Source organism: Microtus pennsylvanicus, chromosome 16 (assembly GCF_037038515.1).
Source record: "Microtus pennsylvanicus isolate mMicPen1 chromosome 16, mMicPen1.hap1, whole genome shotgun sequence".
Lineage (NCBI taxonomy): Eukaryota > Metazoa > Chordata > Mammalia > Rodentia > Cricetidae > Microtus > Microtus pennsylvanicus.
In genome coordinates, this window is record NC_134594.1 from 5,287,291 (window position 1) to 5,312,946 (window position 25,656).

A 25,656-nucleotide genomic window follows, 5' to 3' on the forward strand; every position below is an offset into this window, starting at 1 on the left:
GCAGGGTACCGGGAGTTTAAAGACAAACTAGTCTGCAAAACAAAGTTGAGGCCAGCTTGGGACACAGGAATCTCTGTCTCAGAAACAACCAACTAACTGAAAACTGATCACTGTAAGCCACTGTTCTGGTCACCTGTTCTACAGCTCATACTCATTCATTTGATGGCCCTTGTCTAATTCCAGCAAACTTTTATTGATATCCCTTGCTTGCAGAAGACCACACACCCTCACCTAACAAGGGCTCTGCTTTTTACAGCCTCGTGGACATGCAAAGCCATCCAATAAAGGACCTTTAAGATGCCCCCCAAGTTACTGCAGATGCTGAAATCATCATCAAACTCCTAGACAACAATGATTAACCCAAACTGCCCCTGCAGCAATGTCATTACTTCAGCTATAGAATTACAATTTAGACCAAATAAAACTCTTGCTCTTTTTTTTTTTAGTCCTGAGGGTAGAACCGAAAGGCCCTGGCACAACAGACTAGCATTGCACTACTGAGCCACATTCCCAGTCCCTGGGTTAAAACTTGTTAGCATGCAATTCCAAGGCTTGAGCACAAATAAAACAGCTTTTCCCAGGACCTCGGCTCCTGAGCCGGCTTCCGGTAGCTGAGAGCACACAATGACAAAGGGTCCAGGAGAAAAGCCACTTTACGGGAGGGTCGGCTTGCCTGGAAGCTAGCAGGGAGGCACACAAAAAAGTACTTGATGCTGTTTCTTGGACCTGACTAAAATTAAATTAAAATTAAAGTTAAAATGTGTTTAAAAACAGCATGTCACTGTTTGTGTTAATTTGTCAAAGAATGTAACAGAAAGATTGAAAACAGTAAAAAATACTTTCTCAAGTAGTTTTTTTCTCTGCTGAATATCCTCTGAGCAGCTGTCTTTAGCATGTGGGAAGATGGACTTTCTACAAGGGTTGGCTCCTGCTTCAGGAACTTAACACTTCTGGGCTAATTCTACACACATAATTCACGAGCATCCCAATTAATTCAGGCTCGTGTTTGCCTGCCAGAGTAATTCTGTACACTGTGGGGGCTGTGGTGCCCTGGCTAACATTCCCAGTTAGCTTGGCACCACCAGTGCTGGAAGCGAGGATGTTCGACAGAGCTGGCACCAGCAGATGAAGCTGGCTGGTATTTTCAATTGCCTTGAAATTAATAGATTAGCAATGTCCCCTGTTTATTTTCCACAGCATCTTCATTCTTGGCACACAAGAGTGGGGGCGGATGGCTGACTTGGTAACGCGCCTGCCGTGGAAGCAGGAGAACCCGAGCTGTATCCCAGAATCCATGTAAGAAAAAAGGGTGTGGTGGCACATGCTCGCAATCCAGGGCTGGGGACACAGACACACAGATTCCCAGGGTTGCCGGTCCTACTTGTCTCAAAAACACAAAGCAAAACAAGGTAGACAGTGCCCGAGGAATGTGACACCTGCCTCCACACACGCCTGTACGAACACAGTAACTAAGAACGGCTAAGATGAGGGTGCTAGACCCCATGATGAACCAGCTCTCTCTGGCCACGTGCTTGGATCTGTTGTGGGATCAACTCTCTCCACTGTCCTTCTGACATTACTTTCCAAGTTGCCTGACTGCCTGCTAAGTCAGTTCATGAAGCTGCTGGCGTGTCATCTACTCTGACCATGGCCACGTATCGGGTGCAGACGTGGGCACTCTCTGCAGGAGCTAGTTTAATATGCTAGAAATGCAACTGAAAATCAAAGAAGTGAGGCCGCCCTGGCCAAATGAACTACTGCCAGGTTCTATGCTATAGTTTAGTCTGCTTATGCATCTATATTTAGATGCTGTTCCAGTACTGGCAGACCCTAGGCAACATCAAAGATAAATATTGGCTTGAGATGTGCTCAGCAAGCTATATACTAGGTGGGGACACTCCACATCTGGGTGGATTTATATATTTTCTAGCGCCAGACCTCACTCTGCCCTTTCCAAGACAAGAAGTGGGGTGGGGTGCCTCGTGGCTGCAAACACGGAATAAACAGCTTACATTTCATATTCATTTCCCAGGAGAGGCTTGGTTACCTGAAACAGGCAGGGGTGGTCATCAGGTGCCTAGGTTTAGAGAAGCTGACACGGCTTTGCTACACGCCTCTCCAGGTCCTGGCACAGTCAAGGGCTCTGAGGACTGCTGCAAACGTGTTAAGAATGTTCCAGGGAACGGGGAAGGAAAGGAGCAGCGTGAGTTAACAAAAGCAGCAGTTGCCTGTGGCTGGGGAACGGCTCAGTCTTACAGCACCTGAGGCGGATGTGCCTGTAACGTCAGTGTTGGGGGGTGGCGGCCAGAGGCTACCGGGAGCATGCTGGCCAGTGTAGCTGAACTGGTGATTGCTAAAGTTCAGTGAGAGCTTGTGGTTCAAAAGACAAGGTGGAGAGGATGGAGGAAAAGACGTGACATCAACCTCTGGCCTCCACATGTTTACAAAACACATGATGTGTGTGCAGACAGAGACACAGAGACACAGAGAGAGACAGAGTGGTCTGTACAACTGCTACCTGAACTGAAGGATGGTTGGCCTTGGGCCGCCACACAGGCAAGGCTACGGTGGCTGCCCTCCAGCTGGCAGTAAGCACGACAGATACAGTGGACAGAGTAGGAGTTAGGGATCGAGGTATTTGTGATTTCAGGCAGAACCTTCCTTACTGCTTCCCACTCCATAGCCCCATTCTGCACAGGCAGCGAATAAAGAGAATCTGCCCCTGGTGCCAAGATCCTAATGGGGAGTGGGGAGCTCCTCACCTTCCAACCGTGCTTCTGAGTTCTAAGACCTTTGTGCTGACTAGTTTTATGTCAACTTGGCACAAGCTAGAGTCATCTGAAAGGAGGAAGCCTCAACCGAGAGAATGCCTCTGTAAGATCAGGCTGTAGGCAAACCTGTAGAGCATTTTCTGACTCAGTGATTTATGGGGGTGGGGGTGGGGGTTGTGCCATCGTGGGGGGTGCCATCCCTGGGCAGGTGGTCCTGGGTTCTAAAAGAAAGCAGGTTGAGCAGGCCACAAAGAGCAAGCCAGTAAACAGCACTCCTTGGTTTCTGCATCGGCTCCGGTATCAGGTTCCTGTCCTGATCCTTCAATGATGAACAGTGATGTGGAAGCCCCAGAGGTGTAAGCTCTGTCCTTCCAAAAGCTTTGGCCATGGCCTCTTGTCACAGTAATGGTCACCTAAGACACCTTCTAGGCTGGGTCTCTGGCAGGACACTTATCTGCAAACAGGCAGGGCCATGTTCTCAAAGTCCAGTGGTCACATGACTCACAGCTGCAGGACCCTTGTTTGGTCAGGAAAAGCCACACTACTTCAAATAATGAAAACCATCCCACAGCAAGTGAAAAACTGATCTCACGGCTGAGAAGACAAGGATTTCAGGAGGTTCCATTCTTAGATGTTCATAGTTGGTTATTCCACATGGATTTAAAAACTGAGGAGCTACCAACTTAGTTACTAGGGCAGAAAAATGACCCAGTCTTTTGTTGAAGCCTCACAAGTAACTTTCAAGAGAACTCTATGAGGAAGAAATGGCCACAGGCTTGAATAAGAGTTGTCTGGTGCTGCTCTGTCCCCTTCGGGTCCCCACTGAGTTTTCCCATCCCCTGCAGTGCAGTGCCCAAGGCCCGGCTTTATTCCAGAAGACCTCATGGAGAGGCCTGAGAGCTGAACTTCAGGTATCAATACTTCCAAATGTTTCCTCATCGCCTTATTGGAGATTCTAGATGGAGTTGCCTAGACCATCTAGGTTCCAGGGGCCACCATGCTGTGCTGAGTGCTAAAGCCTGGGGCTCCAGAGGACACCAGGATATATGGTACATATGCGGAGGGGAGCACCTTCCTTCCAGGTTAGCACCCTTGGCCCAGTGAGCTTCCTCAGCACAACCTTGGGACTCATCCATCTTTAAAAAGCATTTTTACATTTATTTACTGCCTCAGTGTGTGTCTCCATGTGTGTGCATGTGTGCAAGGCATGCACACGGAGGTCAGAGGACACGTGAAGGTATTATCTCCCTCCACCATGTCAGGTCCAGGGATTGATTCAGACTGTCAGGCTCTGCAGAGAACAACCTTACTCCCATGACCTTTTTTTTTTTTTTAAACAACATTTTTCACCCATCTTATTCTTGGGCAGTGATCTGTTCCTCTCCATCCCCCACAATTTTTCTCTACACAGGTTTACTTCCAGTCCCTGGACAGCCAAGCCTCTGGGTGTGCGGCTGAGGCAGACACTGGAGAGGCGATGGGAGGTATGTTTCCTGGGAGGGCTGAGCAGGCAGGGCCGGCTGCAGCACAATGGCCATCTCCCAGTCTCTGACACCACCATGCAGTACTAAGGCAGAGACTAGAAACAACCCTGCACCAGGTGCACTGGCTCTAGAAACTTCCAGAAGGTTTCAGAGGGGCAGTCAGGGCTTCATAAGTTTTCATTTCCTGCAGGTGAGACGCCATTTTCTTTCTCTGAACATCAGCTTTGGAACCAGGGCCTGGGCAGTGAGCCACTCCGAGGATGGCCGCCGATCCTCTTGTCCCATTTAGAAACAACAGTACTAGATTATTTTGGTAGAAATTTCACTTCTAAAATGATAAACTGGGCAGGATGAACTAGTTACTATTGTATGTAGTCCCACTGCCATGAACTCCTAGAAACCATTTTTCAACCTTTTTAGGTGGACTGTAGGAGAAACGTGGGGTATAAAACAAAGAGGCAACTAGCTGAAAAAATGTGGAGCCTTTGGCTAGGTTGGCCTTATTTGCATATCATTTACATATGCTCAGAAGTACACAGGAGAAGCACCTGGGAGCCTGCTCAGCTACCAGGGAGGAGGGGCCACCTTCCTCATCATTCTTCCCTCACAGTCTGCCATGTGGAGGCAGGAAGGGGCATGCGCCAAGAATGAATAAGTAGTAAATGAGTACATGAATAACACTGAGAACAATACCCGAATACTCTGATCAGAAAAGGGGAGCACAAACCACCCACACTGACAGCACGGAAGCTTGCGAGCTGATGACTGTCCTTGCTGCCACTTCAGGAGTGGAAAGGTTGGAGAGGAGAGATAAAGAAACATGGAGAGGGCAGAGGATGAAGGAGGGGAAGGGGCAAGAACCCCAGCTAAGCACTGTAAACTCATGACCACCAGTCCACGGTGGGGAGCGCACCAACCCTACAGGAAGGAGGGAGCTGCCCTTCCACCGCTGGCTCCTTTGGGGGTCCACCTAGGAGATTTTCCACTCAATTTTCCGACCTTAGATCGTCACAGTCCTAAGAAGACAAACAGCAAAAAGCATGGGACAAAGAGCCACACACAGGGGATAAGGAGGTGGTTTAGCTGGTACAGTGCTGACAGCATCGTGAAGACCTGAGTTTGATCCCCAGAACCCACGTAAAATCCCAGTGCCACAAGCTTGTGATCTCATCACTGGGGAGGCAGAGACAGGAGGACCCCTGGGGCTTTAGGGCCAGCCAGTTTAGCCTAATTGTTGAACCGAACACATGAGATGCCCTGTCTCTAGAAGCAGGGTGGATGGTCCTGAGGAACAGCATCCGGGTCTCTGCTGGTGCACATACAGGGTTATATACACAGCCCGGGGCTATCGCAGGGTTCCATTGGCTGCTCAAACCACTTTACAATGGAGATCTTTGGAAAGGCAGAGGTTTCACCTATCTCTACCTATGAGGGACTTGTAAGGTTCTACGGCCACCATGGCAATTATCCTTGGTCACTCAAAGCTGTTACGATGCAGCCCAAATGCAGAGACAGCCTACAGAAAGCAGTGAAGATCCCGTGTGTCACTTCAAAAAGTCATCGCTAACTATTTTATGCATCTAAAATGTTCCCTTTTTAAGTTGTCCTCACCTGACAAGTCATGTTTTTGTTCATGCATACGTTCATTTTCAATCTCTTCAAATTCAAGTCACAAAGACTAGTTAACTTCAACTACTCCCCCCGCCCTTTTTTTTTTTACATTTTCTATTTTTTAAGTCCTTAGGCCCTTTCCCAAACCACAGCAAAGGAGACTGAAGCACCGATGGAATGAACACAGCTGAGATAGATCTACAGAACAGACGGCCCAGGACAACTGTCAGGGTCAAGAACTAGCCATGCACACAATCTCCTGCAGGAGGTTCTGGGTGTCTGGGTGTGACGTGTGAGGACAGAGAGGCCGTGGGCACTGGCTCACGGCAGAGTGGCTTTGAGGACAGGCTCCCTCTATCATGGGCACCGTCCCTGTCCACGATGGTCTAATCTACAGGGACTCACGCACGACATGGATGAGACTGCAGGCGCTGTTCCACTCCCAGGCAGATACAAGGAAGACCACCATGTCACACAAGAAAGAAACTAAAGCATGCTTCCCAAACAGCAGGCTTTGTCTTATCAAAACCACCCATGCAGTGGAGAGAACACAAGCATTAATGCCTGGGGAGGCGCTGCGAATTCAGAATGGATAAGACCTCGGCTTTCAGGGGCACTGCATGCATAGAGCAGGTAGATTTATTTTAATGCACGCTCCGCTGTGCTGCTGCAATCTAACTGCTTTTCCATGCCGGCAGCTCCTGAGCAAAATGCTGTATTGATGTGGCATTTCCTTTGTCTGACACGCCTCAGGAAAGACCAGTGTCTTTGAAATGGCATTTTGGATGGATGGACGTAGAAAGATGCTTACCTCATCCCATTCTAAAAGGTAGCTGGTGATTTTTGAACCATTGTCAATTGGAGCCTAAAAAAGAAAATAATGAAATGAGATTGGAGAAAGCTGCTCAGAGACAAGCGAGCAACATGGTCAAAGACAGTGGCTGTCATGGCTCCATGCTATCCCCTCAGAGAAGGAACCAGCAGCTGCCGCGGGGCCTTGGTAGACAGCATTACCTATTAACTTGTACAGCTCAGCTTTAGGAGGGCTCAACCCCAGCAGGCCTCCCGGGACAGTAAAGCAACCAGTCCCACCCCTACCATGCTCCTGCCCTACCGTGCACCCTGCATCCCTAAGACAAAACTCTGAGGAGTCACTTTAGGTTCAGTGCAGCAAGAGACAAAAGACTGCTGTGCTTCAGGACACTGCTTGGAGCTGGGGCAGGAGCGCTCATGCCTGCCATTCTGTGACTTCCCCTCAGAGCTTTGGATTTTTGTTTTGTTCTACTTTTCCTTTAGGTACTTAGGGTTAGAGAACCAGCCGTAGAATTAAATACCTCCATCCCCACTGTACCTCCTCCCCCCTGCACACACGTGTGCCATACACACATGCACACACACACAGACACGCACACACACACAGACACACGCACACACACACGCACACACACACACGCACACACAAGCACACGCGCACAAAAGGAGAGATTACATCCTCTGGATAGACTATCAGAGAGTACTAGCCCTTCACATGTTAGCAAAAACGGGCACCGTCATTTCCTGTGCTCATAAAAGAAAGCTGATACCAGTGTCACTGAGAAGACAAGGTTCAACAAGGCAATGAGAACTTTCTGGGAAAGAGTACTTTACAGAGCCTGAGCTATTGGAAGGGGTGACACCACTGAGCTATCGCAGCACTCAGGGTAAAAAGTCCTCAAAAAACAGACAAAATAAAAGGCAAACAGTAGGAGCCTATCTTGTCTCAAAAATGTGCTTGGGCTTGGTTCTTTCTCAAGAGAGAGAGAGAGAGAGATGTGGGCCCAATGAACTCCACCACACCCTTGCAGACAGAACCCCAGCCCAGCTGTCTGCTTGCCAGTACTCTGGTGTGATCTGTTTAATATCAACACGGAAATTTCATTTCAAGACTGAAGATCCACGATGGGTAACTGGGAGACCTACACATACATCACCCAGGAGCACACCCAGGTTTATAAGAAGCACTCAGCACACGACAGCTGCTACTTTATCATCAGGGCTCTGGAATGGCTAAGGGCCCATCTTCCCCTCCCTCCCTCCTTCCTGCTGAACCAGCTTGCAGGTAAGTGGTGTCAGCTGGGAACTGGTGCTTTGAGCTCTGGTGAGTCTGGGCTGCAGGGTAGGGTAGGGATGTAGGTGAACTTTTAAGTAACTGGCAAAACTTTTAAGAGAACCCAATTCTTTGGCTTTCTTAGTTTCTTTCTGGAGTAAAGAACAGGTGGCAGCCACTTAAACACATAGACGCTGAGCTGAATCCAGGGCCGCCTTATGTTTGCCAATAACTGAATGGAACAGGGTATTTTTGGCCTCCAAGTGACCTCTCTGGGAGCTGCTGGTCCACCTGAGACCCGAATACCACCCGAGCAGAGCAGAGATGCATCAGTGATTCCCAGCTTTAAACCTGTAAGACCCCAGGGTCCCTCTGGTGATCTTCAGATTGCTTATATTTTTTTTCAAAAGAAATAGATTCTAAATCTTTCCTTAGGAAAAGATAGATTTTTATTGACTCACGTAAACTCATTTTTAAATGGATGTGTAATTGCCAAGGAATTAACCAACCATGATGAGCTGTCGGGTGCTAAAACTCTGAAAAGGTGGGAAATCACTGACCTGGATTATCCCTGGAAGCCAGGAAGGAAAATAAAAAAGTTCAGAGTCTAAGCCAGTTGCAATTTTGCCTTTGTCCCAACAACACAGTCAATGTCAGCCACTGACTATGAGCGCATGGCCACACACACCAGGACACAGAAGCCTGGCGACATGTACGCTGTCACTTGCTTCTCTCTCCCGGAACCTCTCACCCCCACTCTCTGGACCATAGCCCTCCATCACCTCCATCCGCCTGACAGTTTCTAACAACATTTTAAGATATCAAGACAGAGAAATAATGACCGGAAAGGATGCAATGATCTGTTTGCTTGGAAACATGAAACTGTGATTAACAGGTTAACTTTAAAGACACGACACACCTAAGACCGCTTGCTAGGCAATGGTTATTTTTAGACAGTACACTGTATCTTATGAGAACTACTACATGGTTCAGGCTGTTAAAAATAGGAATCCTGATTGAGCTAATGACTAATTAGTGAAAATTAATCAAGTCTTAATGGAGTATAGAACACAATATATTCTGGGAAGCTTTAACTATTAAGTATTTCATCTTAGGAAGAAGCTCTAAGAACTCAAACCTACTTTATCTGTAAACCTTCACATTGCATGCTGAAGTTTCCAAATGACCGTAGAAATGAACTCAAGTAGGAGAGTGATGAAACGGAGGTATTTATACCACCCAGGATGCACTGGGAGATCTACCAAGTTCCTGAGAAGGTGCTCATATTGGATCTTGCAGGTCCTTCCTCCACCTCCTTTGCCTCTGCCTGCCATGCAAACATCAACTTCTGATACACCTAACTGGGTTCACGTGGCGATTACACAGGAACCCGAGTCCCCGTGCAAGCGGGCTGTCTGGAACAGCCGCTGACTGCCTCCCATGAGCCGGAGCGCGTTCTTGGCCCTCTACTCACCTTCCACTGCAAGGTGAGCGAACTCCTGCTCCTGTTCGCCAGCTTGGGAGGGAAGGGGCACTCTGGTGCACAGCTGTGGGTGGTGAAGCTGACTGGCTCAGAGCAGGACCCCTTGACAGAATTGTACATGGCATACACCCTGCAAAGGAAACAGACAGGCAGAATGAGTGTCAGTAAACGAGAGCTCTGCTTCCTGGGCTCTCCACAGCGGAGCAGAGTCCTGACACAGGAGCACACTGCGCTCGTGTCCTTGCCTCGCTCTGGTCAGTAAGGACAGTGACAACCATCTCATTCAGCCAGTTCCCACCCAGCCCCACTGCAATGGAGGTAACTCTGCTGACCGGAAAAGACATTGTGCGTATCCGAGTGGAGCCTCACTCCCAAGGTGGCTTCCATATTTACACTCTAAATGCCAACAGGCGTGGCCTGGCTGTCTAGAAAAGGTGAGGAGTGCACCAGCTAGGAGCTGTCGGGAAGGCATGCGAGGCAGCGATCAGAGTCCACAGGCTGCAGAGAATGCACGGAACAACAGGGTAGACACCTCAGCACTACTCAGAGCACCGTGGACATCAAATACGGATGCGTTTCCCTGCGGGCCACTGCCAAATGCACCTCTCTGCAATTCAACAGAGACAGCATTCCAGAACAGTCCATCCACGTGCATATTTAATGCCCACGCACAGCACCGAGGCTAATGATTTTCTCTCGGCACTCTGAAGCACTTGGCTCAGCATTCAACGCATGTGCCTGGTTTTAGCAAAAACGCTAAGCACAAATGTAGACCCGATCCTAAAAGGCAATGTAAGAATCCACCTTGTATTTGTGTTGTTTGCCTTCTGGGAGGACATCATAGCATTTGAGGCAAAGAAATGATACCAATTATGAGGCTGCTCCCTGCCCAACTGAGAAAAGGTTTCTCTGTGCACACAGTGAAGGCGAACAGTTTAACACAAAACCAAACTGCAGTGACCCACCAAGATCACGTCCACATGTCAGGATGGACTTTAATGCATTGTTGCAGACATGGTGGGGTTCAAGCTTAAACTTTATGTCACAATGTTCCTACGCTAGTGGTAAGGTTGTGCCTAGACCAGGATATGTGTATGGGGGGAGCTGGTGTCTTTAAATATCAGTACCTATGAATTTTAGGATTTAGATGAAGATCACCACATAGGAGACAGTCAGATGCTGTGTATCCCCAGTCCATGGTCACAGCACCTGAGCACTATGTGCAGGCCTGATTCTTGCAGGAAGGAGGTCGAAGTGGGATGACCATGAGTTCAGAGGTGCCTTGAGCTACTAACCTAGTCAGTCTTCTGTCAGTGTAACACAAGCTAGAGTCATTTGAGGAAAGGGAACCTCATGGAGAAAATCCCATCATCAGACTGACTTGCAGACAAGCCTGTGGGACATTAGCTTGCCTGATGATTAACGTAGGGTCCCATTGCTTAATAATCAAAGTTCATGGTGGGCAGTGCCATTCCTGGGTAGGTGGTCCCTAGATCGCATAGGAAAACAGGCTGAGCAAGCCAGGAGTGCAAACTATAGGGGTGCTTTCTCCATGGCCTCTGCTTCAGTTCTTCCCGCCTCCAGGTTACTGTCTCGAGTTTCTGCCTTGACTTCCCTCAGTGTGGCCTAAGAGTTTCAACCTCGAGCCAGGTCTGGAGGTGCATGCCTTTAACCCCAGCACTCCAGGGGCGGGGACAGATAGATTTTTGAGTTCAAGGCCAAATTTCAGGATACCTGGAACGACACTCACTCTCCAAAAACAGTGGAAAGCTGAAATAAACTTATTGCTTTCGAAGTAGTTTTTGGTCATGATGTTTTATCACATCAATAGAAACCAACAAATTATAAAATGAGTTCTAGGCTAGCCTATGCTGTATAGTAAGACTAGAGCCTGTGCTGTATAGTAAGACTAGAGCCTGTGCTGTATAGTAAGACTAGAGCCTGTGCTGTATAGTAAGACTAGAGCCTGTGCTGTATAGTAAGATGCACAAACAGAAGATAAGTGAAGAGGACAGGCCACCATATATAAATCTACATGTAGATCTAAGTATATGTCACTGTCACCTTCCCGGAAACTCAGATGACAGGGAAGCCTCAGTCATCTAAAGCAAGTACGGCACACTCCACAGGTCACAAAATGACCCCAATACAGTCATGAGGACCTAAAGGAAACTCTATGGAGTTAAAGAAATTTGAGATCCACTAACCAAATAACATATTCAGGCTACATCTGAATTTTCCTAACAACAGACTTTAAAGAAAGTAAACCCTTCATTTTTAGGACACCTGAGGAAAAGTGAGCAATCTTTGAGCTTTGAAGATACTAAGAATTACTATTGTGTTTTAAGTGGCATGTGAAGAGGGTAACATTATTTTAAAATGAAATACATAATTTCTAATATTGACTTCAGGATATTTGGTAAAACAGAGTCTGGCAGAAAAAGAACCCGAGGGCAGAAGTAAAAGTCCGAGGTGGTTATATGCACCACATGAAGTAAAAGTCTGAGGTGGTTATATGCACCACATGAAGTAAAAGTCTGAGGTGGTTATATGCACCACATGAAGTAAAAGTCTGAGGTGGTTATATGCACCACATGAAGTAAAAGTCTGAGGTGGTTATATGCACCACATGAAGTAAAAGTCTGAGGTGGTTATATGCACCACATGAAGTAAAAGTCTGAGGTGGTTATATGCACCACATGAAGTAAAAGTCTGAGGTGGTTATATGCACCACATGAAGCCACGCTGCTCATCTTTAACTGTGGCGGCTGCTAAATTCGGTGGGTGGACCCTGGTGGGAGAGCGTGCGCTCAGCATGTATGGGGCCCTGGGCTTAATCTCCAGCAAACCCCTCTCCAAAAAGGGACAGCTGTTTAAATGAGAAGTTCAATGATTTCACACATACAAGCTAAGGAAAAATGAGGTTAATTTTAAAGCATACCATTGATGTGCTGCAGATAGTAAAAATTGATACATTATTTAATCACATCAGGATTATTTATTAATCAAAACTGTTCAGCAAATAAATAGTAACTAATTATAACTGTAACAGAGGCTTGCTACATTCTCACCCATGATGTCTATAAAAAGTGAAATCTTTGAAAATGACATATATACTAAATATCCCAGGGGCCAGCAAGATGGCTCAGTGGTTAAAGGACCTGCCGCCAAGCCTGATGACCTGAGTTTGACCCCTGGAACTCATGTCATAGCGAGAACCCATTTCTGCAAGCTGCCCTCTGATCTCCATGCGCAAGCTTCCCTCAAATAAATAAATAAACAGATTAATAATCTGATATGTTTTCCCTAATGTCCTGTAACGGGAAGATCTATAGCACAGGAGAATTTTCTCGGGTTAAATAAATCAGTTGGATTTTCTTTTGCACTTCACCTCCCAAACCAGAACATTTTCCTGCATAACTGATCTGTGTTGGGGTTCCACAGGGTTCCATGTCAATGCCAGGCAAACACTTAGGAAGCAGGTGCTCCAAGAATTTCACCAACAGGCTCGTAGCTCCTTTTCACATGTCTGGGACATCCTAAGAGCCAGAGTCTCCCGGAAGCAGAACCTATTTCATAACTTCACTCTGGGCTGGCCAACCAGGCTTTTAGAAATGGTTCAGCACATCATTTTCTTCTGGGAAATGTCATCCCCTTATGTCACTTCTGGGCACACTGCTACACTGGTGACTGAAAAGTGCCGCCAAGTTTGTCATGGGCTTGCTGTCTATCCCGGCATTCAAATTCCCGGCGGGGCTACACTAACAGAAATAGTAGTTCCTGTTTTTGAAACAAAGCTGGAATTTATTTTTTTTATAGATTGAAGCACAGGCAAAAGAAAGGGGGCAAGGACAGCGATGACAGCGGCTCATGCCCTGCAGTCGGCACAGAGACAGTCTCTAAGGTCTGGGTCCCAGGTTGGCACAGTGGAAACCATCTTAACACCGTATTAACTATAACCCTGACAACTAAAGGAGGAGACACTCCTCTGAGCAATGCCTGGAGCACACGTTTGCAGATCGTTAAATGCTTATTTATAGAAATGTGTGGTGTAGTCAAGCATGAGTACTTACAATGGTATTTTTTACATGATTTTCTTCGTTCCTTTAAAATACGTGTGTAGAGGTGCATGTGTGTGCAGGTGCACATGTGTGTGAGTATTTCCGTAGACAGCAGCTCAAGCTCGGGCACCTTTCCTCTGGAATGCTGTCTACCTTACCTCTCAGTCTCTCCTAGGCTGGGGTTCACCCGTTAGCGGGGTAGGCTAGCAGGAAGTCCCAGGGACCAGACTTCTTAGCACCACGTGCTGTGGTGGCTGGCTGTTTAATGTGTGTTTCAGGATCTCTTTTACTGACTGAAACATCTTTCCACAGGCCAAAACAAAACCAGATTTAAACACGTAATAGTATATGTCTAATGGAAGCACTAATTATACCTTGATAATTATAAATTGATTCTTTTAAAATATTACATCAGTTAATTAAAATTGTTATCTTTATAAAACTCTAAAAATGACCTAAGTTTTATAAATCAATGCATCATTTCATAAAGGTATTCTGCTTCAATTATAATAGTAATAGAAACGTCATGGTGGAACAGATTTGCAGAAATACCACATGTATGTTTATAAAAATGAGAAAGAAAACTTCTTTTAAACATGAAATGAGTTTGGATATAATTTTCCACACAGTACATGGTTCAGATGGCAATGCTAATAAAAGCAGCACATGATTGACAGTTTGGCCTAGAGGATGTCCTGGTCCCAGGAAACCCCACTGATTGGTGGCAGTTTGGCTGGGATTCCAGAGAGGAACTCCCTACTTAGAAAACCAAGCTTCCTGTAGCCCCTCAGTCCTCATAAAGGGTGAGAGAGCTGAAAGCCAGGAAAAGAGCTATGCAGAGACAGCAGACAATCTGTGGGAAGGATAAATCCAAGCAGGAAAATCACAGGAAACCTGAGGCAGAGGACGAGAGCCAGTGAGAAGAGATGGGAACTGAATGAACAAAGTGCAAGGATAAATGAAAATATCACAACGAGGCCCATTATTCTGCACACTGAAACTGAATGAAATCCATGCCCTGCGATGCTGAAGCAGGCATGGGCAGCCCGTGTATGGCGGTTCTGTCGGACTTGTCTGTGTTGGGTTTCATGGTCTAAGTTGATGAGGACGACGGACCAGGTCTCTTCCTCAAGAGACACCAGACCTTATTACAGATGGTTGTGAGTCACCATATGGTTGATGGGAATTGAACTCAGGACCTTCAGAAGAGCAGGCAGTGATGGGGTCCGCACATTAACTCCAGGAAATTCCATCATTAAAGACACAGCAACAAGAAAGTCTACACGTAACTTCAGCACATAATTTAGGAACAAAATATTTATGTGCCAAGATTTCTGTAGGTCTCAATGGAAATGGTAATAGTAAGAACTGGAAAGAGGGCACTGTGTGAACTGGGTGTCGTGGCCCAGACCTGCAATCCCAGAACGTGGGAAGCAGAGGTTGGAAGAGCAGAAGTTCAAGTCATCCCTGGCTACAGAGGCCCTTCCTCCAAACAACAAACAAAACAGAAAAGCGCTGGGTCCTCAAAGCTGCTCTGCTGTGTACAGAGAGTGAACAAATGACCACGGTTCTGGCCCCGCCCTCTCAACACCAGCTTTCTGAAGGGCACGGGACGTATGGTGCCATCTGGGCTCTGCAGCTTCTGCCAGGGCTGGCTCCTAACTCACCTCACGTGGTAATCAGTGGCAGGCCTGAGATCTTTCAGGTTACATTCCAATTCTTCTCCACTGCAACAACAAAGTATTTGTTAGTTTAACATTGGTCTCCAAGGCTTGGGGACTGGGTTTCATGGTTATTAGTCAACAGTAACTTAAGTGCTGCTAAGATCGCATTCACCAAAACCCAGACACAAACCTTATCTGGTGGTTGTCAGCTGTTTTTTTTTTTTTAAATTAAAAATCAGAGTCTTTTGAGTGACACCACTCAGATCTAAAATATAACAAAGTCGATTAAGTTTTAAATGTCTTAATGACTTTCTAAACCAAGACATAAAAGCAAATATGTACACAAACAGGTAGATCTGCAAGAAAACACGCCAGCTGTCTGGCAAAGGTGGTTCCCAGACTTAGCCTGACAGAAACCCTGATGCCCTCAGCACAGCCCCCTCCCCTAATGAACTTGCAGTTCATCCCAGGTCCCCCCAAAACAGTTCTCTGACATAAGTAAAACCACTTCTATGACCAAAAGAGGAAACTGAGCTCAACCTAAGTGATAAAGGAAAAACCCATTCAAAATAAGGCATTTCTGTTTAATTGTTGCCAAAAGGCCAGCTGTGGGAACACACCTGGAATACAGAAAGCAGGATGTTGAGACAGTATAATTGGAAATTTAAGGACAGGCAAGGGAACTACACAGCAAAACACTGATTTAATATTTTTTGAAGTACGCGTGTGTCCATACCTTATTTCTCACTCTTTAAAATTATGAAATGGCCCATTAAAATAGACTAGACAGCTAAGTATATTATCTGACACTGTCCTGAAGGAATAAATCACTATCATGGTTTTCAAATTGAGACATAGTTTTCAAAATAAGAGACTCATAGGGTCAGCTGGTGAAATTGGATCAGGATAATGGGTTAGAAGAAAGTTCTGGGGTGACATGTATTAATAAAATTGATAATTACAACATGGTTATCTACAAAAACATCCTGTGCTCAGAAAACATGAAATACTTAGTGGTAAAGGGTTGCGATGGATGAAACACATGAGAACAAACACACACAGAGAAAAAGACACAGCTAGCGAAGATACGAGGGTGAAAGGTCAGTGACGGAACACAGCTGCCTGCATCCGTTCTTATACCTGATGTCTGAACTTCTCAAATAAAGCTGCTCCTGTTAAGTTTCAAGCCAGAAGCTATGACCACACCTAGCCTACAGCTGCAGCTCGACCTGCATTGCAACTGAAAATGTCTTGTTATCTGCTGGACTAGGTCAACATGAGGAAAACAACACAGGCATTGAGAGCTTTAGCATCTCTTGGAGAGTAAAAATCTCCAAAGAATCAACAAATCCTGACAACTGAGGCCGAGGGGCAGGTGCTCCCTTTGAGCAGAGACAGGCTTCCAACCGCAAGCCACGCTGCATTGTACCTCCTGCCAGGCTCCTGCAAGCCACGCTGCATTGTACCTCCTGCCAGGCTCCTGCAAGCCACGCTGCATTGTACCGCCTGCCAGGCTCCTGCAAGCCACGCTGCATTGTACCGCCTGCCAGGCTCCTGGGCGTACTCGTGACTCCAGCTGCTAGCACCAGAGCTCATCTCTAATCAACAGGATGCAGCCAACTGGGGGCAACGGTGTACACCCATACTCTATGCCAATAGCTCCAGCTCCTGGAGACACTGAGGGGCGAGGATCACATGAGTTCTTCGCCAGCCTGGGCAATAAAGCAATAAAGCCTTCCCTGTCTCTAATTTCTGAGTGAGGACGTGGAGGCTCTATGTTTTTCCACTGAGCACCCGACTGAGGTTTTATTCCAAGCAAAGAGAGCAATCTCTAGAGTGTTCTTGCAAAGCAGTGATGCCACCCATGGTCTCTGGTGTGGCTCTACAGGGAACAGGTCAGATGATGCCAGGGTGAGAGCAGGTGCGGGAAAGTCAGGGGACACAGCAGGGATCAAGGAAGGACCAAAGAGAAGAGTTGGAGGCAAGAGAAATGGTCAGCAGAGGATGGTCCTTTTCCTCTCTTTTCCAGTCCACAAGTCGGCTCATCTGGGCAGCACACCATGAAGGCAGAAGAGAAAGTGGGCAACGCTGCATGGTATCGATGAGATGAGAACTGAAGAAAAATAAGGCTTCTGTGGGAGACACACGTGGGATTCGTGTGAGTTACACGGCTGTGCACAGCTCATCAGGGCTTCTGTGGGAGACACACGCGGGATTCGTGTGAGTTACACGGCTGTGCACAGCTCATCAGGACTTCTGTGGGAGACACACGTGGGATTCGTGTGAGTTACACGGCTGTGCACAGCTCATCAGGGCTTCTGTGGGAGACACACGTGGGATTCGTGTGAGTTACACGGCTGTGCACAGCTCATCAGGACTTCTGTGGGAGACACACGCGGGATTCGTGTGAGTTACACGGCTGTGCACAGCTCACAGGACTTCTGTGGGAGACACACGTGGGATTCGTGTGAGTTACATGGCTGTGCACAGCTCATCAGGACTTCTGTGGGAGACACACGTGGGATTCGTGTGAGTTACACAGCTGTGCACAGCTCATCAGGACTTCTGTGGGAGACACACGTGGGATTCGTGTGAGTTACACGGCTGTGCACAGCTCATCAGGGCTTCTGTGGGAGACACACGTGGGATTCGTGTGAGTTACACGGCTGTGCACAGCTCATCAGGGCTTCTGTGGGAGACACACGTGGGATTCGTGTGAGTTACACGGCTGTGCACAGCTCATCAGGGCTTCTGTGGGAGACACACGTGGGATTCGTGTGAGTTACACGGCTGTGCACAGCTCATCAGGGCTTCTGTGGGAGACACACGTGGGATTCGTGTGAGTTACACGGCTGTGCACAGCTCATCAGGGCTTCTGTGGGAGACACACGTGGGATTCGTGTGAGTTACACGGCTGTGCACAGCTCATCAGGGCTTCTGTGGGAGACACAAGTGGGATTCGTGTGAGTTACACGGCTGTGCACAGCTCATCAGGGCCACCCACAGGCAGGTTCAACAAGGAGTTCAGACAAACCTGACTTTCTGATTTCTTGCTCTGCAAACATGAGCTGTACGAAGGAGAAAGGACTTGACCCTAACCTTTCCATGACATTGAGAAAACAGCTCCAGTCACCAGATCAGCCCCACGTGTGCGGCTCCTTAAAACAGGGGGTGAACTCAACGCAGGGCCATTTAATAAAGCCTCATAACAACATGTTTTAGAGTAACCTTAGTGCAGTATAGAGGGTAAAAGGCAGGGAAAAATGGAAATGAAAATATTGTAGTTTTCAAAAAACAGGCTGTGGTAGTTTGAATGCAATTGGCCTCCACAAGCTCACAGGGCGTACGTGGCACTATTAGGAGGTATGGCTTTGTTGGAACAGGTGTGGTCTTGCTGGAGTAAAAGTACCACCATGGAGGCGGGCTTTAGGTTTTACATGCTCAAGAGTACCCAGTGCCACAGTCCACTTCCTGTTGCCTTCTGATCTAGATGTAGCCAGCACCATGCCTGACTGCATGTTGCCATGCGCCCTGCCATGATGATAATGGACTGAACCTCTGAAGAGTAAGACACCACCTCAATCAAATGCTTTCCTTTATAAGAGTTGCCGTGGCCATGGTGTCTCTTTACAGAAATAGAATCCTAACTAACACAGGCCTAGAAAAAGAATTGGCTCTAACATAATTCACTTCATAGCCACTTAATATATGTAGGAACTGAAAAATTTAGTCACTTTTTGTCCTGACAGACCTTGGTAGAAAATTTTTATTAATACTATATTGGCAATAGTTCTATAAATTTATTTCACCACATAGCCCTATAATATTAATTTATGATCAATAATTACAAAATTAATTAATTCCTAACATGATAATTACCATCCCTCTTTCCAGTACTGAGAGTTGAACCCAAGGCCTCAAGCACGGTAGGCGAGTTCTCTGCCAGTGAGCTATCCCCTCAGCCCTGTCATTACTAATGTTTAAAATTACTGACTTAAAAGGACATTTGTATAGTCTAAATTTCCTAATTTTTCTTTTCAGTGATGCAATTTAGTAGCGATGAAACCCGCGTGGAAACATACACTACCTGTAAATGATCTTGTACTTTCCATCTCGCCCTTTGTCTGATAAGGCAACCTCATAGCTGTAAGGGAAGGAAAGGCCACCGTGGGGTCCACAGGACAGTCCGACAGGGGGTGCCCAGGACAGCACAACTGCTCTTGCCTGGATGTTTGACACCTGAAAAGAGAAGGAGGGGCGGGTTAAAGCGTCTACATGCATTCTACATACATTCAACATGCATTCTACACGCTCCAGCGCAGCTGCCTTGAGTTATGGGTTTGTTAGCAATAACAGCAACACAAAAGTTGATCCAAGGCAACTTTAATTTTAATGAAGGTCTTATCTGTTGCTCTCCTGTCAAAGGCCTGAGGGCCAAAGGACACTCAGCTCCTGCAGTACCATCTTCAATGTGCAGGCTCACGAAGTCTGCCACACACTCAGGCCTCCTGTGCCTGACAACTTCAAGGTAAACAAATATATTCTAGAAGCCTTCACGCTTCACTGGGAGTTGACCTACCCTGTGGAGGTAACACTGGCCCTATGGATTCCCAGTCTCTTCTCACCACTGCTTAGTCTGCTCTAGTTCCAGGCTTTCCTCAGGCATCTCTGGACACTCTGTTGCCCAGAGCTCCAATCTGCTCAGTTTAGAACAAGTCTAGCCTTGGCTGCCTTCCCTGCCTGGCCTCAGCGGCCCCTCTATCTAAGTTATCTTCCCAAACAACTATTATACAACTCTGTTTTCATGCCTGTTTCTAGAGAAACTTAACCTAATGCACAAGGATTAATTCTGTAATACAAATCTAACAACAGACTTCTAAACTTTAATTTCTAAGGACTACCCCGTGGGCCCTGCTCTGGACAACTCATTAGGATGAATAAAGGAGTGAGATCAGTTCAACCTAAAGCTCAGTGTTCACAGAGGCCTCAGAGCTGACGATTTCAGCTCCGGGCGGGAACACACAACCATGCAGGCCTATTGTTTTCTCCTATTTTTGCCACTATCTGATTGATATAAATTATGGAAATCTATATACTCAAAATAATTTGAAAGCACAAACGGTAAGGAGATAAATGCTGAGCACAGCTTTTCAGTTTCAGCAGACATTCCTTCTGTGTAATCTCTGTCCTGTACAGACACGACACCTCGGCGCATTAGCTAGATTCCCATGCATCCTTCGAGATCCCAGGAGAACTTCGCCTCTCTGCCACCAACTAGCCTCGAAGTCTCTCACGCGCTCCACTCAGTACCACACCTGAGTTCTAAGGAACCCAGTGTGGGCTGCAACCACTACTAACCACATCCGCAACCCGGGGACTCTAGCGCCCCCTAAGGGCACAAACCAAGTTATAGTCACTGATGAGCAGCGGCTGCTAAACAAATGTTGGCTGAGTAAAAACTAAACCAGAGAGAATAAGGCACATCCAGTTTCTTTGTTATTTCGTTTTGAGGGAGGGTTTCTCTGTGTAACAGCCCTGGCTGTCCTAAAACTCACTCTGTAGACCAGGCTGGCCTCGAACTCACAGAGATCCACCTGCCTCTGCCTCCCAAGTGCTGGGATTAAAGGTGTGCGCCACCACCACGTGGCTACATTTAGTCTCCCATAGAGGCAGCACAACAAACGACAGCCGATGTGTAGCATCTCCTTGGACACAGGAGAGATCATCAAAGGACCAGTCAGCTGCTGGGGCTCCAGACCACAGCCCTCCTGCTGCCAGCCTTCCGCTCAACTATACCACCTAACGAGCCAGAACGTGGGACCAGGAACCACCCTGCCCTCTGATCTGCAGAATGACCATCCACACCCTCCAAGGTACTCTCCTGCCCCAGACTTGGCTTTGGTCTCTCCTGCTGCCCTAGCCTTAACAAACTTCTAAACGCAGGTCAAAGGTTGCCTTTATTTCTGCATGAGTTGTCACAGTGTCCTTGTGAAGAGCTCTGGACGGAGATGATCAGGACAGTTTCCGGGCTCACAAGTCCAAGGAGTGTGTAATCAAGATAGGCTCTACAAAGGAACAAGCATGCTTCTGTTTGCTTATCGAAGGATTATTGATATCAAATTCATCAAGGTGGGGGGGGACGACCTCCCTGAATGTGGGTGGCACCAATCAATGGGCCAGGGTCCCAGGCTGGATAAAAAGGAGAAAATGAGCTGAGTAACAGCAGTCTTCACCCCTGCTTTCCAGCTAGGAATGCACCTTGACCAGCGGCCTCCTGCGCCTGCCACCAACGCAGCCCACCTTGCTGGGCTATCCTACTTCAAAGTGTGAGCCACTGTGAACGCTTCCTCCCTCGTGCTGCAAGACAAGTAGATAATACAAGAACACGGGGACAGAGCAGGACAGTCTGCACTCGGTGTGCTCTGGGGTACACGGGCTGCAGAACACGGGGACAGAGCAGGACAGTCTGCACTCGGTGTGCTCTGGGGTAGACGGGGGACAGAACACAGGGACAGAGCAGGACAGTCTGTGCACTGGGTGTGCTCTGGGGTAGACGGGGGACAGAACACGGGGACAGAGCAGGACAGTCCACACTCAGTGTGCTCTGGGGTAGATGGGGGACAGAACACGGGGACAGAGCAGGACAGTCTGTGCACTGGGTGTGCTCTGGGGTACACGGGCTGCAGAACACGGGGACAGAGCAGGACAGTCTGCACTGAGTGTGCTCTGGGGTAGACGGGGGACAGAACATGGGGACAGAGCAGGGCAGTCTGTGCACTCGGTGTGCTCTGGCCACATGTTCTGTCTTCTGTGTGGTCATTTCACTGCTGGGACACTGATCTCTTGTTAGCTGGTTTCTTCAATTAGCTTTTCAGACAGTTTCCCACGTAGACCAGGGCATATGCTGGATTCTCCCGCACCCTGACCTATTGGTTATCTTACACAGCCTTACACCGTTCCTTGAACCAGGGGGGCAGGGACATGGACACTAGGATTGGTGGTGTGAACTACACACCCAGCGTTTCAGACACCAAGCACTCATTCATAAAGTTCACGCTTCCTAGCAACTGCTACAAACACACTTTCCTCCTCGAAGACTTAGCTATTTGAATGAGCAGAGACATGTGATGCTAGATGGAACAGCTAATAGTGTTTACTTCTCCCTAGACTATGAGCCAGCCTTGAGATGTGAGTACCTGTGGACCTGCAACCTAGCCAAGGGCTTTCCCGACACAAGTGCACACTGGGAATGCAGCATGCTTCCTAAGGATAGAAGTTCCTATGAATTCCTCCCTTAAGCTCTGAGGGCCACTGGAGTGCTGGGCCTCTCTTTGGACTTAGGAGTCACTACTACCTCAACAAGGACTCCAGGAAACTAGTTTTTGTCTTTGAAGACAATGCCACCCGGGGGGGGGGGGTGTCAATCCTCAGCCCCAAATGTGTTTATGTCAGTGGGTCAGGGCTGGACTGGTAAGGTGAGATGGGACTGGGGGGGGGGGGGGTCAAGCCTATGTCTAGTTACAGCATGTGGCCATGAACTTCACTTTGCCAACTTCTCTCTTTGTGAAAACTTTCTCAGCAGTGCTGATCACCGGGGCAGCCAAGGATGCTGCTCTTTTGTTCACTGCAGTGATCTCCATGGCTACAGAGAATCTCTGGAAGTGTAACAGTTGTATGGACCTTGGAACCACTAGAAGTCAATGCCTTTAGAAGCAGTGATAGAAGGGCTGATTGTTAGTTCTGGTAACACAGGTAACTGATGTCAAAGGGTCTTTGGGAAGTGGATGAGTGAGTCTGCATAGGAATTGGTTAACCATTTAAGAATGCCTCACGGGCTTAGTGAACTATTGTCTACTTCTGAAGGGCTCACTGCCAGAACTTGGACTTTCCCACCTATTTCACAGTGCAGATTCTAACTGGGGAGCGGGCGTGGGTGTGAGCTGTAAAGGGTACCAACTTGTAGCCATCCTTACATCCTTTCTCTCTGCCCCTTCTGCTCAGGGTCTAAATTAGCCTGTAAAAATGTATTATTTTATTCTCAGAATTTAGCTCTGCGGGAGGCCCTCCAATCTGGTGAAGTACTATCCTAAGGAAATATTTCCACAGAAATGCTGGCTTGACTACTGCAGCAGCCTTCATGATGGAGGGAAAGGATAAGTGATGGACACAAAGGCACAACTCTGGGCTCCAATGTGCTGTGCACGGCAGCTGTTCCCAGACCTCTCTCAAGGAAGCACTGACCAATCAACTGTTTCTTCAAACTAAACACTGGCCAATGGAAACGACACACAAACACAGCAGGTTGTCTGCCGCCAATAGGTCCTGAAACCCAGCAGCCCACCAGGACATGGGGGCTGCACTGAGCACCACCATCTGAGAGGATCCAACCAGTGAGTCTGCTAACTCCTAAATCACAGAGGGCAGCATAGAGTTCCCACCTCGGATAGGGCAGTGGCCATGACAGCCAAGTCCGCAAGGCACCCAAGTGCGTCAGCAGACAGGCTTTATGAAACTGGCCAGCTATTTGAGTCTCTTTAAAGGGGACAGTAAGTGACTCACTCAATTTGGGGTGCCTAAAGTTACAGAAAGATGACTGGGGTCTGCAAGCCCCAGATGACACTTCTGCACTTGAATCATTAGCAGTAATTTCAAAGAAAAAGCATTGTTTTTCATTTAGAGTTGGTATAAGAGGTAGCTGAAGGGGACAAGGATAAAGAATTGCTCTTCAATTTATGGCTCAACCTTCTCCTGCAGCCTGGATTTTTCATCTGTTTGGTGCCTGGAGCCCTCCTCATCTCTGAATGCAGTATGGGGCTGCCTCTTGCCTAGCTACATGCTGCAAACTATAAGGAAAGCCTCTTCTAAGTATATAACTTATATAAGTATATAACACAGCATCTAACTCTCTTCTCAGATCCCCATGCTGTCTTTATCACATTAACTTTAAAAGATGAAGATATTGAGGCACTTCAATTAATATCAGGAAGGAGCTAAACCTTGGCTAAGGTCGGGGAGACAGGTAACAGCCATACTGGGTACAAACCTACATGGGTCCCTTCCTCCCAGCTGCTGCCTGGCACTGTGACATCTTCTGTCCGTGCCTTCCTCCACGCTGGCCAGTCTGGAGGCATCTATCCTACCCACCAGAATCCAGGTATGTCTGGCAGACATTTCTTCAGCAACAACTGTCAAGGGTTCAGTATCTGTCAGGGCCAGTGACAGCTAGGTCTGAGGGGCACAAAGACTAAAGACAATCATGCATAAGAACTTTAGAAAGAAGGGACAAGAGAAAGAAGATGGGGTGAGAAAACTATGCAAATACCTAACTGGGCAGGGAATGAGCGGCTGTTAGCCAGCAGAGGCCGTTGACCAGGACGAAGGGACATGTACCAGCAGAACTTCCCACCACCCGCCTCAGTCTGAGAAGCCACCTGGGTCCTACGCAAGAGCAATCCGAACTCTTACTAGCTGAGCCCGCTCTCGGGCCCTCGGCCTACGTTCTGAGACAGGTTCCCTCACTGAGTCTGGGCTCACTGTTTCAGCTGCACCTGTCATAACCAAGCCCTGGGAACCACTCCTCTCTGGCCCTCTCTGCTTAGACTACAGGTGTTCTCACACACTCGGGTTTTTGTTTGTTTGTTTGTTTTGTTGTTTTGATGTGGGTGCTGAGATTCAAGCTCGGGTCCTCATGTCTGCACATCACACATCTGCCCGCTGAGTCATCTCCTTTTCTAACCTCCCTGCTCTTTCCTTCTAGCCCCCATCGGTGTCCACAATGTGGACTTCCATCTCTATGCTACAGTTCCCGTCTCTGCTCTTGGTCCTCCTCTTTCCACAGCACCGAGTCTACCAGACACTCCCAACCGTGTGCTATATTCATTTTCCTGGATGTTCTGCAAGGGAGACAGACCTAATATGTCCAGGAACGGCCAGGAAAACACAAAAGGAGCCTAAGATGAGTGTGCCCTAATGGAAGTGCAGACACCTTCAGAAATACCCTTGAGTGCAATGTGTTCTAAGCAATGGCAAGAATACATCCAGGTCACAGTGGGACTGCAGGCCCCACCAAGTACTACAGACCATGACATCCAGGCCACAGTGGGACTGCAGGCCCCACCAGGTACTACAGACCATGACATCCAGGTCACAGTGGGACTGCAGGCCCCACCAGGTACTACAGACCATGACATCCAGCCACAGTGAGACTAGAGGCCCCACCAGAGGTACTACAGACCATAACATCCAGGTCACAGCTGGACTGCAGGCCCCACCAGGTACTACAGACCATGACATCCAGGTCACAGCGGGACTGCAGGCCCCACCAGGTACTACAGACCATGACATCCAGGTCACAGTGGGACTGCAGGCCCCACCAGGTACTACAGACCATGACATCCAGGCCACAGTGGGACTGCAGGCCCCACCAGAGGTACTACAGACCATGACATCCAGGTCACAGTGGGACTGCAGGCCCCACCAGGTACTACAGACCATGA

General features: G+C 47.8%; 1 protein-coding gene across 4 annotated transcripts in view; it reads right to left on the reverse strand.

The window, feature by feature from the left end:
- The window catches only part of Fndc3b (fibronectin type III domain containing 3B), a 291,727-nt gene that overhangs the window by 57,953 nt on the left and 208,118 nt on the right, over positions 1-25,656 (reverse strand). For all 4 annotated transcript variants that reach the window (XM_075950510.1, XM_075950514.1, XM_075950511.1 and 1 more), the window contains exons 8-11: positions 19,248-19,399; positions 15,164-15,223; positions 9,427-9,565; positions 6,678-6,731 (exon numbers count right to left, since the gene is read on the reverse strand). In XM_075950510.1, the coding sequence (XP_075806625.1) occupies positions 6,678-6,731; positions 9,427-9,565; positions 15,164-15,223; positions 19,248-19,399 (405 nt within the window). The remainder of the gene's footprint in view (positions 1-6,677; positions 6,732-9,426; positions 9,566-15,163; positions 15,224-19,247; positions 19,400-25,656) is intronic.